Consider the following 17,428-nt stretch of genomic DNA (forward strand, 5'->3'; position numbering starts at 1 on the left):
CTCTCCCTCCATCGTTCCCGTAATTTCCCATCGATACGGATGGTCAAAGCGATAAGGAAATCGAGCTCCGTAGGTAACTCCTGGGTTGCAAGCTCGTCCTTGACCTCCTCCGAGACGCCGTGCAGGAACATATCGACCACTGCCTCTTGGTTYCAAGCACTCTCCGAGCGGAAATCCACCGCATAGTCATCTACACTGCGGGAGTCCTGCCGAAGCTGGATTAGCTTATCGGCGGCCTCTTGCCCGGAGAACGAGGCATCGAAAAACCTTCCTCACTTCTCCCACGAACCCCTCCAGACTAGCGCATATGGCCAGCTGTTGTTCCCACACGGCAGTAGACCAGGTGAGAGCCCCCCCGGACATCATCGTGATGAGGTAGGCTATCTTGGAGCGATCCGAAGGGAAGGAGGAGGGCTGAAGCTCGAAGACGAGGGCACACTGAGCTAGGAACGCCCAACAGGTGCTCGGCTCTCCATTCAAGCATTCCGGAGGTGGTAAGCGGGGCTCCCGAGAAGGTGGAGTGACCGATGAGACAGCGCTGCTAGTAGCTGAATCGCTGAGGATCTGTGGGATTTCCTCCATGGTCGGCGGCCTCCCAGACAACCYGTGGAATTGCTCCAAACTGTTCAGCACCCGGTTCTGGCGTTCAGCCAACATTTGGATCCTCTCCACAAGGTCACGAAGCAATTCCTTGTGCATACCGATGGTGTTGCGCAGCTGRCTCGGGTCTGCTGGGTCAGCCATGGCCAGTTCGTACTATCAGGTATCAAGGTAAGACCCAGATGCAGACCGTGTTGAAGTAACAATGTTTATTACAGAAACAAGGGCAAAGGTACAGGACGGCAGGCTCAGGGTCAGGTCAGGCAGAGGTCGGTAATCCAGAGGTGGGGCAAATGTACAGGACGGCAGACAGGGTCAGGGGTAGGCAGAGTGGTCAGGCGGGCGGGTACAGGGTCAGGTCAGGCAAGGGTCAAAACCAGGAGGATGAGAAAAGAGAGACTGGGGGGAAAAAACGCTGAAAAACACTGGTTGACTTGACGAACAAGACGAACTGGCAAGAGACAAACAGAGAACCGAGGTATAAATGCACAGGGGATAATGGGGAAGATGGGCGACACCTGGAGGGGGGTGGAGACAATCACAAAGACAGGTGAAACAGATCAGGGTGTGACACTAACTAAATCCTTCAGCATGAGTGAATTAGTAAAGTAAATTAACTAAATCCTTCACCATGAGTGAATTAGTAAAGTATATTAACTAAATCCTTCAGCATGAGTGAATTAGTAAAGTAAATTAACTAAATCCTTCACCATGAGTGAATTTGTAAAGTATATTAACTAAATCCTTCAGCATGAGTGAATTAGTAAAGTATATTAACTAAATCCTTCAGCATGAGTGAATTAGTAAAGTATATTAACTAAATCCTTCACCATGAGTGAATTTGTAAAGTATATTAACTAAATCCTTCAGCATAAGTGCGTGTCACGGGGGATCTGGACTGAACATGAAATGCTGCTAGAAACATCAAACATTAAACGCCTCCATTTCCTCTATAAAGTCACACTGAGTCTTAAAACGATGACTCGTGCACTGCTAGGGACAGAGGCCCTTTTATATGATAGATGTTAGGCTTTATCCTAACCTCTGCTCAAAACGGCACCCTAAACGGCACTGGTCAAAAGTAGTACACTACATAGGGAACAGTTGGCATTTTGGATGCATCTCCAACAACAGCACAAACACGGACTGGAATAAATTACAGCCTAGGGAGTTAGTTTTGTGTCAGCGATTAGGTGAATGGATAAGGCGGAGTCAGGCGCAGGACACAGGTATGAGTAATAATCAGAGAATTTACTCATAAATTAAGCAATGTTCCAATAATGAAAAAACACAAATATCCAGAGCACAAAATAACAAAACCACATGACAACGACAATCACGCACAAAACAGAAAGGGAAGCCAGAGGGYTAAATAAGGAACATTGATTATGGAATRGAAACCAGGTGTGTATAATGAAGACAAAACAAAACGAAAATGAAACATGGATCGGTGGTGACTAGAAAGCCGGTGACGTCGACCGCCGAACGCCGCCCGAACAAGGAGACGGACCAACTACGGCGGAAGTCGTGACATTTTGGGTTTTGCTCTTTAGTTAAAGTGTAAATTATAGGTTCTTGTGTGTCCTCTGTTTGTCCCTCTGTGGTACATAAGGTCAATAATCCATAAGGCTTTTGTGAACACCCACAATGATGACCAAGCCCTTTGCATGAATGTTGTTATGCACAATGTTTTACCCCCTTAATGCTTTCTTTGTACTTGCTCCGTGGCACTAGCCTGGTCCCAGATCTGTTTGTGATGTCTTTGCCAACTCTTGTGGTCATAGTGACACCAAACACAGAGCTGGCAAAAACAGCACAAACAAATCTGGGACCAGGCTATCGTAATTGTCCGTCTGACCCCACAGTAACCCAGGAGATGCATACTGATTGGCAGTTGTACTCTGTAATTACACAGAGACACACAGATTGTGGGGATTGTGACAAACACAAGCGCGGCGACACACACACACAGACACACCACACACACACACACACACACACACACAACACACACACACACACACACACACACACACACACACACACACACACACACACACACCACACACACACACACACACACAACACACACACACACACACACACACACACACACACATAAACACACACACACACAAATATACACACTATATATACACATGATAACACATACTGTACACACACACACGTACACCTGAATTTGTATTGTAGATTATGTGGTAGTGGATAGTGGCCTGAGGACACACTGTTATGAAATGTAATGTCATGTGATATTTGTCCTTGTTTATAATGGTCTTAATGGTGCTGGAGCCAGCAGTAGCTTATCGGGATCCTTAATAATCCAATAGAAATACAAAAAGACGAGCCTACAGATGTTAACTTGGTAATATGGAGAGTTATGTTTTTGACTACTTCTTAGGGCTGCAATCCCGGTAACCGGATCGATATGACAAACAGCCAGTGAAAGTGCAGGGCGCCAAATTCAAAAAAACAGAAATCGCATAATTAAAATCCTCAAGACATACATACATATCCAAAGTTGAGTGTTGGATAGGTCATTTTTGTTTAAAATGTCTTATACCATTTTAAAGGTAATCTTGTTGTTAATCCCCACCAAAGTGTACGATTTCAAATATGCTTTTCAGCAAAAGCACCACAAACGATTATGTTAGGTCCACACCAAACCACAATAAGCACAGCCATTTTCCAGCCAAAGATAGGAGTCACAAAAAGGCACAAATAGAGATAAAATTAATCACTAACCTTGATGATCTTCATCAGATGACAGTCAATAGGACTTCATGTTCACCAATACATGTATGTTTGTTGATATAATTCATATTTATATAAAAAAATCTGAGTTTACATTAGCGCGTTACATTCACTAGTTCCAAAAACATCCAGTGATTTTGCATAGCCTAGCCACATCTGTTTCAACAGAAATACTCATATAAATGTAGAGTGATAATACAAGTTATACACGTGGAATTATAGATATTACCTCTCCTTAATGCAACCGCTGTGTCAGATTTCAAAAAAACTTTACGGAAAAAGCAAACCATGCAATAATCTGAGACGCTCGCTCAGAACAATAGTCAAATTTAGCCGCCATGTTGGAGTCAACAGAAACCAGAAATTACATGATAAATGTTTCCTTACCTTTGATGATCTTCATCAGAATGCACTCCCAGGAATCCCAGGTCCACAATAAATGCTTGATTTGTTCGATAATGTCCGTTATTTATGGTCCAATTAACTACTTTTGTTAGCGCGTTTGGTAAACAATTCCAAAAGTCACGAAGCGCGTTCCCAAAAAGCTGACGAAATGTCAAAGTTCAGTAACCAGTCAGTAGAAACATGTCAAATGATGTATTGAATCAATCTTTAGAATGTTGTTAACATAAATCTTGAATAACGTTCCAACCGGAGAGAATTACATTGACTTCAGATGAGCGATGGAACAGAGCTCCCTCTTATGTGAAGGCGCCGATGGTCAGGTCATGGCAGACTTAACTAATTCCTCTCTCATTCGGCCCCCCTTCACAGTAGAGGCATCAGACAAAGTGCTACAGACTGTGACATCTAGTGGAAGCCGTGGAAGTGAAAAACTCATTCATATCTCGCTTGAATTTCAATGGATCTTGGTTGAAAATCGACCAGCCTAATAATTTCCACTTCCTGTTTGGATTTCTCAGGTTTTGCCTGCCATATGAGTTCTGTTATACTCACAGACATAATTCAAACAGTTTTAGAAACTTCAGAGTGTTTTCTATCCAATTCTAATTAATAATATGCATATATAGCAACTATGACTGAGAAGCAGGCCGTTACTCTGGGCACATCTGTGCACCTTTCATCCAAGCTACTCAATTACTGCCCCCTGCAGCCACAAGAAGTAAAAAAATGACAAAACTCTTTTTGGGCAGTATGCAGAGAAGAGATACTATTTTGGCAGTATGCAGGGAAGAATACCTATTTGGCGTATGCAGGGAAAGAAATACCTATTGGCAAGTATGCAGGGAAGAATACCTATTTGGCAAGTTATATGCATGGAAAGAATACCTATTTTGGCAGTATATAGGGAAGAATAACTATTTTGCAGTATGCCAGGGAAGAATACCTATATTTGGCAGTATGCAGGAAGAATACCTATTTGGCAGTAGTAATAGGGAAGAATACCTATTTTGGCAGTATATAGGGAAGAATACCTATTTTGGCAGTTATTTTATTCTCCCATTTAACTGACTTTAGAATAACAGCTAGGATGCATAGATGACTTAAAATGACTGCTAAGAACAGTGAAGAACAGCCCTTGAGACTGTCTGACAGGTCCACTAGCTACATTAAAATGGTTAATACTAGACATTTTTCATTCTTGAAATGTGACAGTATCTTTTACTACAGCCCAACAGATGAAAATACCTTGCAATTGGCTATAACTGAGGGATGGTTGCCTGCATGGCAGCCGAATAGTCCCTCTGAGTAGTGAAATGCATTCAGACGTAATGCTGTTTAAAACTCTGACGACGTGGTGTATGGGAGTACTGAATCACAGCCTGTGCTTGGTGTTCTGGTCTGGCCAGACACTTTTGGCTCACGTCCTGCCTAGCTGACCCGAGGAGATGGAACGGGGTGTCAGGGCCGTAAAGAGGAGTACAGCACATTGTGCGTTTATTTGAATTTCTACAAAAATGTTAATTTGCTGGAATTTTCACTAAAACGTACAAATTTGAGCATTAAACCGGTCTGTTTATTKTATGAACAAGTGAAAGGGTGMTTTTTATTGTTCTGTTGCCACTGASAGTGCAGYGCATTGAGATATTGAACCAACCAGCTTTTATGTCTTTCCTCAGGGTCAACGCCAAGTGGGAAGGAAATTAATTTGACAAGACAGAGAGGAACAACCTTGAAACAAACTGGGGTTTGTGATCTGCCCCTCTGACAGTGTATCGTCAATCTGGAGGACGCGGGCAACATCAGAGGTAGATCGTTAGATGGTAGATTGTGTGTGTGAGAGACACACTGTGGATCTGTACTGCCACACTTCATCCATTGTCACTAATTAAATGCAAAGGGAGATTACTCCCTTTGCATTTAATTAGTGACAATGACAATGGATGAAGTGTTGTATTGTTTATGATCTCATCCCATAACAGATAGCACTGACACCATTACTGTAGAATTATTACTGTAGAATTATTACCGTAGAATTATTACCGTAGAATGATTTCTTTAAATCACTTATCTGCCAGAGAGTCATTAACAATCAAAAACAAGCATTCCTTGATATGAAAATGTATGTTAGACACAATGAAATCAAGACTTTATTTGAAATGACATTGTAAAATTTTCTCAAGAAGTGCTTCAACTGTAATGTCCTCATGTCCATGTCCTCAGAATCAGAAACTTTGACGCACCATTCAACTGATACACTATGATTTCTCTTGCCCCTTTCTGTATCTTCCTGCACATTCAATAGACTTTAAATATAACATTTCCCCTCTGCTACAAAGCAGGAGCCTTATGAGTTGTTTCTCCTAGTTCTGCTTTGGGCCTGCCCTGCTTTAATGTCACACAGCCTAGTTGCTTGGGCCTGCCTGCTTAATGGTCACACAAGCCTAAGTTACGTGCTTGGGACGACTGCCTCTGCTTTAATGTCACACAGCTAGTTCTGCTTTAGGCCTGCCCTGCTAATGTCACACAGCCTAGTTCTGCTTTGGCTGCGCCTGTCTCTTTAATGTCCACACAGCCTAGTTCTGCTTTGGGCCTGCCCTGCTTTTGTCACACAGCCTAGTTCGCTTTGGGCCTGCCTGCTTTAGTGTACACAGCCTAGTTTGCTTGGGCCTGCTCTGCTTAATGTAACACAGCCTAGTTCTGCTTTGGGCCTGCTCTGACTTTAATGTCACACAGCCTAGTTCGGCTTTGGGCCTGCCCTGCTTTAATCGTCACACAGCCTAGTTCGCTTTGGGCCTGCCCTGCTTTAATGTCAACAGAGCTAGTTCGGCTTTGGGCCTGCCCTGCTTTATGTCACAAGCCTAGTTCGGCTTTGGGCCTGCCTGCTTTAAATGTAACACAGCCTGTCTGCTTTGGGCCTGCCGTTTAATGTCACCACAGCCTAGTTCTGCTTTGGGCCTGCCCTGCTTAATGTCACACAGCCTAGTTCTGCTTTGGGCTGCCCTGCTTTAATGTCACACAGCCTAGTTCTGCTTGGCCTGCTCTGCTTTAATGCACACACAGCCTATTTCTGCTATTGGGCCTTGCCGACTCTTAATGCCAGACAGATGAAGTCATCACATGGAAGAGGTGTGTCCACGTGGCTTAAAAGGAGTTTAATGTTCACTCTTTATGATAAATCATGCAAAAGCTGTACTACATTATTCCGTTTCTTCAGTCCTGCTTGCAGTGTTCTTAATCCCCTCAAGTGCTCCTACTGTCTTTCAGTCTCAGTAATGTGTGTTTAGCTTTGTTGGCTTCATGTCTACAAATAACACATCTTCCATTTGGGTTCTTCTAGAGGCTAGTCTTTTTTTATTTGAGGTCTGATAGGGGTTATAGTGCGGTTTGTTATTTAGTTCTCGCATGATCATGAGAGAAGTATCTCTCCTGCTGTCTGTCTTGTGTCTGTGGTACTCTAAAAGTCTCTATGTCTCTTATGCTCTCTAAATGTTCTCTATGTCTCAACAATATCTCATGGTCCTAAGCAGCTCTCTCTTAATGTCTCTATGCTCCTCTGTGTCTCTAATGTCTCATGTCTCTAAATGTTCTACTGTCTCTGTACTCTAAATGTCTCATCTCTAAATGTCTCTGTCTGTCTAGTCTCTAAATGTCTCTGTGTTCTATCTAATATGCTTATGTCTCTGTTATCTCTAATGTCTCTGTGTCTATAAATGTCTCTGTTCTGGTCTCTATGTCTTTGTGTCTAAATGTCTCTGTCGTGTCTCTAATGTCTTGTCCGTTGTCTCTAAAATGTCTCTGGTCTACATGTCTTGTCTCTATATATCTTGTCTTTGGTGTCTCTAAATGTCTCCTCTAAATGTCTCTCTTAAATGTATCGGTCTCTCTAAATTGTTCTGGTCTCCTCTAAATGTCTCTGTCTCTGTGTCTCTAAATGTCTGTCTCTTAATGTCTCTATATCTCTAAATGTCTCTGAATGTCTCTGTCTCTGTGTCTCTAAATGTCTGTATCTGTGTCTCTAAATGTCTATGTGTCTCTAAATGTCTCTTAATGTCTCTCTAAATGTCTCTGTCTCTCTAAATGTATCTGTCTCTCTAAATGTCTCTGTCTCTGTGTCTCTAAATGTCTCTGTCTCTTAATGTCTCTGTCTCTCTAAATGGCTCTGTCTCTCTAAATGTCTCTGTGTCTCTAAATGTCCCTGTCTCTATGTCTCTAAATGTCTCTGTGTCTCTAAATGTCTCTGTATCTATGTCTCTTAATGTCTCTGTCTCTCTAAATGTCTCTATGTCTCTAAATGTCTCTGTCTCTGTCTCTTAAATGTCTCTATGTCTCTAAATGTCTCTGTCTCTCTAAATGTCTCTATATCTATGTCTCTATGTTTCTGTCTCTTAATGTCTCTGTCTTTGTGTCTCTAAATGTCTCTGTCTCTAAATGTCTCTGTTTCTTAATGTCTCTGTCTTTGTGTCTCTAAATGTCTTTGTGTCTCTAAATGTCTCTGTGTCTCTAAATGTCTCTATGTCTCTGTCTTTGTGTCTCTAAATGTCTTTGTGTCTCTAAATGTCTCTAAGTGTCTCTGTCTCTAAATGTCTCTACGTCTCTAAATGTCTCTGTCTTTATGTCTCTAAATGTCTCTGTGTCTCTAAATGTCTGTCTCTTAATGTCTCTGTCTCTGTGTCTCTATTTCTCTGTTTCTCTAAATGTCTCTATGTCTCTAAATGTCTCTGTATCTGTGTCTCTAAATGTCTCTGTCTCTTAATGTCTCTGTCGCTAAATGTCTCTKTGTCTCTAAATGTCTCTATGTCCTAAATGTCTCTGTCTCTAAATGTTACCCCCCCCCTCCCCTCCAATCTGATCTGTGATCAGTCTCCCTGCTCCATGTTATCAGCAGTACTATCAGTACTGCCCAGAGGAGACATTCAACTTCGGAATGCAAAGAAAATCACTGCTGTGAGCACGCCAAAACAAGCCTGAGCTGTTTTGATGTCCAACATTGCCGCAGGTCCACACAAAATTCGGTATGATTCTTGATATTTGTTTAAAAAGACAGGCCTCACAGAATCCATCAGCAGGTGGGACTGGATTGATGTTGTTTAAAAAGACNTTGTTTAAAAAGACAGGCCTCACAGAATCCATCAGCAGGTGGGACTGGATTGATGTTGTTTAAAAAGACCATTTACATCAAAATAATGTAAGGGGCAAGATCAGCTTTAATACTGCAGATAGATTGTGGCTTCTATCAATGTAATTGTCCGCATCATTTCCAATCYCCCATATCTACAGTTTTAGTAAATATATGTATTATTCAAAATATAGATATATTTAAAAAAATATATATTTTCCTTCTTTATTATTTTCCCCTAACCTTACCACCCCTCCCCTAATTGGAGTAAACTAATGGACAACAACACTTAGGCTTCTACTTCCTGTTTATAAATACCATACATTTCAGACAACTCATATAAAATATACTATCTTCTGTTCATTTTTTTTCTCCCAGCTTTCAGCTACCCTCAACCCCTAACGTTTAACTTTGCTTCATTTTGTGCACCTTCAATCATACTATGACATGGTATTTACAGAGGCAAGGCAATTGCTCGGCTGATTAACTAATTACAGATTGTGGCTTTAATAATACAACAGTCCGTTGTTGGCAGTTTGAAATCAGAGATTAGACACCAAACATTTATTTTAATAATTCCCTTCAAAATGTAGTTTAATCTAATGATGTGGGCAGTGCAGAACGGAAATAACATTTCAACAAGTCTAAATGTAGTTTAATCTAATGATGTGGGCAGTGCAGAACGGAAATAACATYTCAACAAGTCTAACCATGTCTGTATACCCACTTCTGCATATTTACTCTCAGCACTCAATATGCTCAATTCTCTGAATTGTGTTTCCTTTGGCAGGGACCACAGGATGTAACAGGAGTATTTCCCTCCCCGCAGGAGGATGAACTCGCTGGTCAACTCAGGACGACGTCCTTTTGTGGAGAGAGGGTGGCTACGTCCCAAACCACCATATTCCTTTTATATTATTTGTTATTATATCCCTTTATATTCCCACTACTTTTGACCAGGGCCCATAGGGCACTATATTATATGGGGAATAGGGTTCTATTTGGGATGAATACAGTGCTATTCCAAATCACTGTACAGCACAACAGTTGGGGCCACTGTGTCTGAAATGACAGTATGTCGGCAGTAGTGTGACGTACTGTCATCAAACTCAAAGCTTTGTTACATCAGGCAGCGGTGACCCACTCACAAGATGTCATGAATGTGGGCTATTCATTCAACTTTACTACATTGACGTACACATCCGTTTCATTCAAGAGAACAACAGTTCAATGTAGCACTGCAATTAAAGTATATAGCTTCAATTAAAATATAAATCCACAATTATAGTATATAATCTCAATTACAGTATATTATAACTTCAGTCCTAGTCTGTTTTTTTTTTAAATGGTGGATGTTTCTCTCTAAATAACCCAACAAATGTACCTGTAATGGCTGACTGACTGCCTACTACTGTGTGTACAAATGACAACATAGGCTAAGTTGATGGCATGAATGTCAGATACCTATGAGGTCCTACTGTATTTGATTCATTATCAGGTACATATAGTTTGTCTTGGATCTTCATCTCTGGCTCCAGTGCCTTCTCCTTCGTTGCTCTCTTCACTAATCAGACCAGCTCTCAACAGAGGTAGGAGAGCCATTGCCGCACAACTCCTCAATATTCTCTCAGGTAGGCTATGAAATGGCTCTAGTAGCTGACGTGAACACTAAAGGATTTATCACTGCATTAGAGCATTACAGCTCAAATCATTTATCTTTGATGAAAACTGTTGATGTTTGCATGGCAAAAATGTACATGTCATTGTGCAAGWCACTGAAGTCTAATTCCATGGAATTGCTGACAGGGATGGCTCCTCCAGTCAAATTAAACCAAGAACTAACACTACCACCCAGTGGCACAACGTGTCACATCAGAATCTGGCAAGACTTTAATTTTTATTTTATTTCACCTTTATTTAACTATACAAGTCAGTTAAGAACAAATTCTTATTTACAATGACGGCCGACTCCGGACGACGCTGGGCCAATTGTGCGCCACCCTATGGGACTCCCAATCACGGCCGAATGTGATACAGCCTGGAATCGAACCAGGGACTGTAGTGACGCCCCTTTCACTGAGATGCAGTGCCTTAGACAGCTGCGCCACTCGGGAGCCCAGTACTAAAATAATGTTCACGCAATATAGGAAGTTCTAAAACCTGTATGCTGGCCCCTTTTTTTTTTAGCACTTGCGCAGTATCTAGTTGGGATAACAAACAGCTTTTTAGTTACACCTTCTATGGAAGGCTGTCCTTTGTATTACAAATAAGAGAACAGGTGACTAGAATCAACTTTTTAATTTTACGTATGGGTAAACATGAACAATATTCAGAGATGAAAGGAAACCTTAATACAGGATGATTGCGCTTTCCCCCCCCCAACTGTCCAAATCAACGTGAATTACAATAGCTGCTTCATTAAGACAAAACTGACTTCAATCTTACATAATCTAATTTACATAACAGTAGGCCTAACATTAACCCATAGAGGGACATTATCTATTTAATTTTGTCAGCAATCATACTGGATTTTCATAGTGGATGTGTCCCAAACAGTACTCTATTCCGTATATAGTGCCTATATAGTGACTGGGGTCCAGAAGGGTGCCATAAATGCATAAATAATAGTGTTTAAATAAAGTGGACAGCGCGAGCTCATTACAGTGATCCATGAAGACACGACAGCAAGACTGTTCTGCAGTCAGAGGGTTCTCTCTTCTCCTTGTCATCCTTCAGATAAGCACCAACCCAACAGCTAACACACAGAAACAAGAACAATTAGGCTAAAAGTAGGTTGCACATGGTGAGAAGAGGAAAGACATGTAGGGATGGATGGGAAGTTTTGGTCGATATTGAATTGATTGTCACTTAATATATTTAGGCGGTGAGAGTTCACCTGTTCTATAAAGGAAAGACGATGATTCTTCACTTGGGCCCGATGTAGTTAGCTGCCTTTCCAGTCTTCTTAAGTGTTTCCAGAAGCACGTCCGTGTCCTTGTCAGACTCAATGAAAACCTTCTTGTTGGGGAGGTCGATCTCAAATTGGACACCACCTTAAGCCAACAAATAAGACAGAAAGAGAAAATAAAACAATTTTAACAAGCCAGTCAATATGACAAGTAATCTATATTTGCTGAATTTATAGAAACCAAAGTACACGATTCTCAACAAAGTGTGTGTGGATGCGAGTGCTGTTTAACAACCTCTTCCAGATGTTTCAGAAAGCTAAATGTCACAGCAAATCCAGCAATAAGAGACACTCACCCAGTTTATTGAGGACTCGGGTAACTGCACCAGAGCATCCCTCACATGTCATGTCCACAAAGAATTCCTGCTTCTGTGGGAATAATTCACATTCCAGGAGTTATGCATCATTCTCATGTTAGTATGGAACAGGTAATCAGTTAGCAAGCAATGACTAGCTCAGCTATTAGTCTGATTAATCAGGCTGTAATACACAATTAAATGGTATATACAGCCTGAAACTAATGACTGCAAAATCGTGTAAATGTTTCTTACAAGCCAGAATGTGGAATAAAAATACATTTAAATTTACTCTACACCGGTTGTCTGTGCAGTTTATTTTGTTCTTCAGTTGCTTGAAATTTGAGACAAAATATCCACGGGAAAGCATTGTTTATCTGACTTTTTATAAAGCAGCTAGGTATATGTTCGGGTCTGCACCGATATTTTTTGTTGTATTGGATATTCGGTTCTCTCATCAATAGCTGTTGAACCAAGCATGCCATGACAATGAAACACCATGTTTTTCTGTATCAGGGGAGGATGGAGAACATTTGTGTTGTGTTAACTTTTATTTATTTTAATCGGATTTCAAATCTTCAACAAAAAAATCTTCAATATAAAAAAAATTAACTATACTTTCATAGGAAAGTAGTTTATCTGAACCGGTATCCAAGTGTTAGAGACCTCTCTAATACTCAGAAAGCGCAGATTCAAACTCCCCTTAACCAGCTCTGAAAGCATTATAAAATGTCAAAATACTTTCGTTGATCACCAAATATGGAGTTCATATGACTATATAATTCTAGAAAACATCTAAATATATATATATATATATATATTTTTTAAATGGACAAGCAACCGAAAAACACTCATTACTGCCACGCACAGGTCGGAAATCTACAACAGCTCAATACATTGGAGGTTCCAAATAGGCAATTTTTTTTCAGTTGTTTGTACATTTTTATGTAGACCTTTTTTCGAAGTACATACCGGCCGTTACAGGGGTAAATTAAGATAGTTGTTCAGCGAAACTCCATATTTGGTGATCAACGAACGTATTTTGACATAATGCTTGTTAAGCTGGTGAATGAGAGTTTAAAAATCGGAGCTTTCGGTCCCTAACGCCCAGATACTGATTGAGGTAAACTATACTTTCCTGTGGATATTTTGTCTCAAGGACAAACCGCACAGACAACCGGTAGAGTACGTTTAAATATAAATGGTATTAAACATTCTGGCTTGTAAGGAACAATTACACGATTTTGCAGGCATTAGGCAGTTCACCAATTAATTGTCCATTACAACATGATTAATCAGACTAACTAGCTATGTATAAAGCACTGCAGTCCAATCTCAGCACTATGTAACAATAACAATGTGCGAATTTATTCAATATCTCACGGTCGTCATGTTGCAGTTGAGGTAGAGCGTAAGATCAATGGACTTTCTCCTCTTTCAACGCTTGCACGACGAACTAGCTGCTGAATATGTTGCTGCCTTGCCTTGCTTGCTAGCTAAAGTACATCAATGTTAGGGACCATCGACAAGTTGCTAGATATTGGTGAAAGTAACTTTGCATATTTGACTCAATATTTACATGTAGAAAGTTGGTGGGACGAGTGCACAATTATACTGACTAATATCAATAGAATTATTTTGCAGAACACTTTCAAATTACATTATTTTGGGAGAAGTCGTTTTTTTCCCATAAAAATATTGCTGCAGGTAACTTTTCCAGAGCCCTTAAAACGTCACACCGGAATACGGAAGTTTGGAACATTGTGGAAAAAACATTTTTTTAACAACACTACTACAAATTAACTAAATATGAGAGACCGCGAAAAAGTGACATATCACAATAACGATAGATTATGGCGCGCATTTTCTGATAATAACAACTAGCCCAGCTTGCTCCATGGGACAACACGCTTGTAGCAACTTGACCAATTCAATGTTTGGGGTGATGTTTCATACCAGACAATCGGCATGATTTCACACTAACGATAAATGACTTAATTTTGATGGAAAGTTAGTTTGCTAACAAGCCAGCTAGCTAGCTACAAAACCAAGCACCCAAAATGCAATCAGCTGATATGCGGCATCTTCCAGATCATGTGACCAAACCCCCTGTGTTTCGGAAGGGGTCTTCTGATAGGTAGCACTAGCAGTTCACTTGTAATTGAACCAGAGATCGCCTCTTTCTCTCACAACCAGTACAATATCGACGGTAGGAAAAATACTACTTTAGCAAGATATTCCCCTCCAGCGAACTTCTTTGATGTAAATACTACCGAGCCAGGAATCACAGCTTTACAGGTGAATTAACATACAATAATCATGGCAAACTGACTAGCTAATTAGCCAGGATTGGAGCATGCAAAACAAACGGATGTGTTGTCAACTAACATTATCCAGCTGGAGGTGGTGTAGCTGTAATATGTGATCAAACAATGATGTTGTAACTTGATATAAGCTAGTTTGGCTAACGAATACAGCCCCAACAGAACGGTTTCTGATAATGGCTTTGAGACCATTCAAAACAATATGACAGTTTTGAAACTGCAGTAAAAGTGTACTAACTGCAGTCGACTGTGGAATTTTGGACGCAGTAATTGCAGAATTACTGCAGTTATACTGCACCCTTACTGCAATCTTTTTTCGTAAGGGGGTCATATAGACTTGCTACTATAAAGTGCAGTACCTAGTTAACGTCATACCTATAGCTTTTTTGTTGTTGTCTGCTAGTAAAATAAGTGGATAGCTGTGGGTAAGTAGCTACAGTAGCTAACTGACAGCTACTGYGCGAAAGCCCTTTTATTGGTAATTCTGTTAATTGATGAGCAGTTAATGTATCCTTATTGTGTCCACATACAGTGCATTCGGGAAAATATTCAGACCCCTTGATTTGCCCCCCCCCCCACATTTTGTTATGTTTTTTTCCCCTCATCAATCTACACACAATACCCCATAATGACAAAGCAAAAACAGGTCTTTAGAATTGTTTACAAATTCATAAAAAAATAACAGACCTTATTTACATAAGTATTCTGACCCTTTTCTATGAGACTTGAAATTAAGCTTAGGTACATCCTGTTTCCATTGATCATCCTTGAGATGTTTCTATAACTTGATTGGAGTCCACTTGTGGTRAATTCAATTGATTGGACATGATTTGGAAAGGCACACGCACCTGTCTATATAAGCTCCCACAGTTGACAGTGCATCTCAGAGCAAAAACCAAGCCATGAGGTCGACGGAATTGTCCGTAGAGTTCCGTGACAGGATTGTGTCGAGTCACAGATTTGGGAAAGGGTACCAAAGAATTTCTGCAGCATTGAAGGTCCCCAAGAACACAGTCACAGAACAATGAGACAGATATTTCACTGGATGTATAAATGTGAAGCATCCGGTTGGCGTTTCCACTCACTACCAAATATGGTAATGAGAGGAAGCCCACTCTCAGGCAGTGGGAGAAGATGGAATAAAATGGATTTTGGCTAACATTATGCAAATCTTYCCATCAATTACACATTTGATCTCAATACAGTTCTTTGTTCCCAAAACTAAAATCTGTTATGAACAGAACAGACTAAGTTTTGTAGACTTTACCCTTTACAAAAGTTGTAAAARATTGTACTGTTTACGAGTGCAAAGGTACATTTAGTTATTGCACATGCGCACTTCACAGATTAGGCGTTCCCTAACGGAAATATGTAGATGTATACTAGAACGCGCCAATAGGATATCGCTAGCGCGTGCTTGGCTCTGCCCACCTCCTTGCTTGTTCTGCCCACTATGACTCATTTGTTCCTGTTGRAAATGACAAGCTGTGGTCTATCTTGGCTTAGTTATAAAAATCTTTGACACAGTGGCCTCCATCATTCTTAAATGGAAGAAGTTTGGAACCACCAAGCTGGCCACCGGGCCAAACTGAGCAATCGGGGGAGAAGGGCGAAGCGGATGGTCACTCTGAAAGAGCTCCAGAGTTCCTCTGTGGAGAGGGAAGAACCTTCCAGAAGGACATCCATCTCTGCAGCACCACCAATCAGACCTTTATGGTAGAGTGGCTAGATGGAAGCCACTCCTCAGTAAAAGGCACATGACAGCCCGCTTGGAGTTTGTCAAAAGGCACCTAAAGACTCTCAGGCCATGAGAAACAAGGTTCTCTGGTCAGATTTGAACCCAATCGATCTTCTCTGGAGAGACCTGAAATTAGCTGTTCAGCAATGCTCCCCATCCAACCTGACTGAGCTTGAGAGGATCTGCAGAGAAAAATGGGAGAAACTCCCCAAATACACGTGTGCCAAGCTTGTAGCGTCATACCCAAGAAGACTCAAGTAAAGGGTCTGAATACTTATGTAAATGTGATATTTCAATTTTTTTATTTTTAGTACATTTGCAAAAAAATCTAATGTTTTTTGCTTTGTCATTATGTGGTATTGTGTGTAGATTAAATATATATTTTTAAATACATACCAATCAATTTTAGAATAAGGCTGTACCGTATCAAAATGTGGAAAAATTCAAGGGGCCTGAATACTTTCCGAATGCACTGTAAATGAGTAATGACGTCTGACATCACTGTGCCAGGTTCTTCAACATTTTAGGCTAATCCAAGCATGTTTATAATCAGATGCAAAGTAAGGGTTAGTGGCCATGCAGTTTTCACACAATGTACAGGTAACTGCTAAAATAAAGGTTGTTTGTCCGTCACCAGATCTCAACTAAGGCGATATATATGTAATTCATGTTTTTTGGAGCTATATTCCAAATGCCTGTATCACAATAATCAAGTTGTTTCTTTTTTTTGGTCTTGTCTCCTTCACTCCTGCTGTGCACCTTGCCATTTTACACCAGAGATCTGTATATAATGACGAGATGCCTCCGTCCTAACAATGGGAGTCGTTGTCACGAAAGTGGGAAGGCAGACGACAACCTTAGGTCCACATTTAGCCCATAGAAAGGCATTGGTCTTATTTTGAGAAATTTTGGCGAGAGTGAAACCTCTCGCTTTGCCTCTTCCTTTCTGTTTTATACACACACACACACACACACACACACCAAACCCCTCCCCCTGCCACTCTCAAAATCAAATATATGTTTTTGGAACATGCTTAATAAACCAACAGGTGTAGACTAACAGTGAAATGCTTACTTAAGGGTCCTTTTACAACAATGCAGAGAGAGAAATAAATGCAGCGAAATAAATAATAGAAAAATAATCATATGAGGAAATAAGTACACAATGAGTATTTTTATTTAACCAGGTAGGCTAGTTGAGAACAAGTT

General features: G+C 40.7%; 2 protein-coding genes across 2 annotated transcripts in view; one reads left to right on the forward strand and one right to left on the reverse strand.

Annotated features, from left to right (window-relative positions):
• Positions 1 to 11,176: 11,176 nt before the first annotated feature.
• On the reverse strand, positions 11,177 to 13,662 carry LOC112069666 (copper transport protein ATOX1). The gene is made up of 4 exons (XM_024137029.2): positions 13,541 to 13,662; positions 12,158 to 12,230; positions 11,790 to 11,946; positions 11,177 to 11,648 (listed from the first exon to the last, which is right to left on the reverse strand). The coding sequence occupies exons 1-3, from the start codon at positions 13,547 to 13,549 to the stop codon at positions 11,819 to 11,821; spliced, it is 210 nt and encodes a 69-aa protein (XP_023992797.1). The 5' UTR covers positions 13,550 to 13,662; the 3' UTR covers positions 11,177 to 11,648; positions 11,790 to 11,818.
• Positions 13,663 to 13,937: 275 nt separating this feature from the next.
• The window catches only part of LOC112069668 (proton-coupled amino acid transporter 1-like), a 118,114-nt gene continuing 114,623 nt past the window's right edge, over positions 13,938 to 17,428 (forward strand). Inside the window, 1 exon segment of the mRNA XM_024137031.2 lies at positions 13,938 to 14,455. The gene's annotated coding sequence lies outside the window, so the exon portion shown is untranslated.

The sequence above is a fragment of the Salvelinus sp. IW2-2015 genome, unplaced genomic scaffold (assembly GCF_002910315.2).
Source record: "Salvelinus sp. IW2-2015 unplaced genomic scaffold, ASM291031v2 Un_scaffold1073, whole genome shotgun sequence".
Taxonomy (NCBI): Eukaryota; Metazoa; Chordata; class Actinopteri; order Salmoniformes; family Salmonidae; genus Salvelinus; species Salvelinus sp. IW2-2015.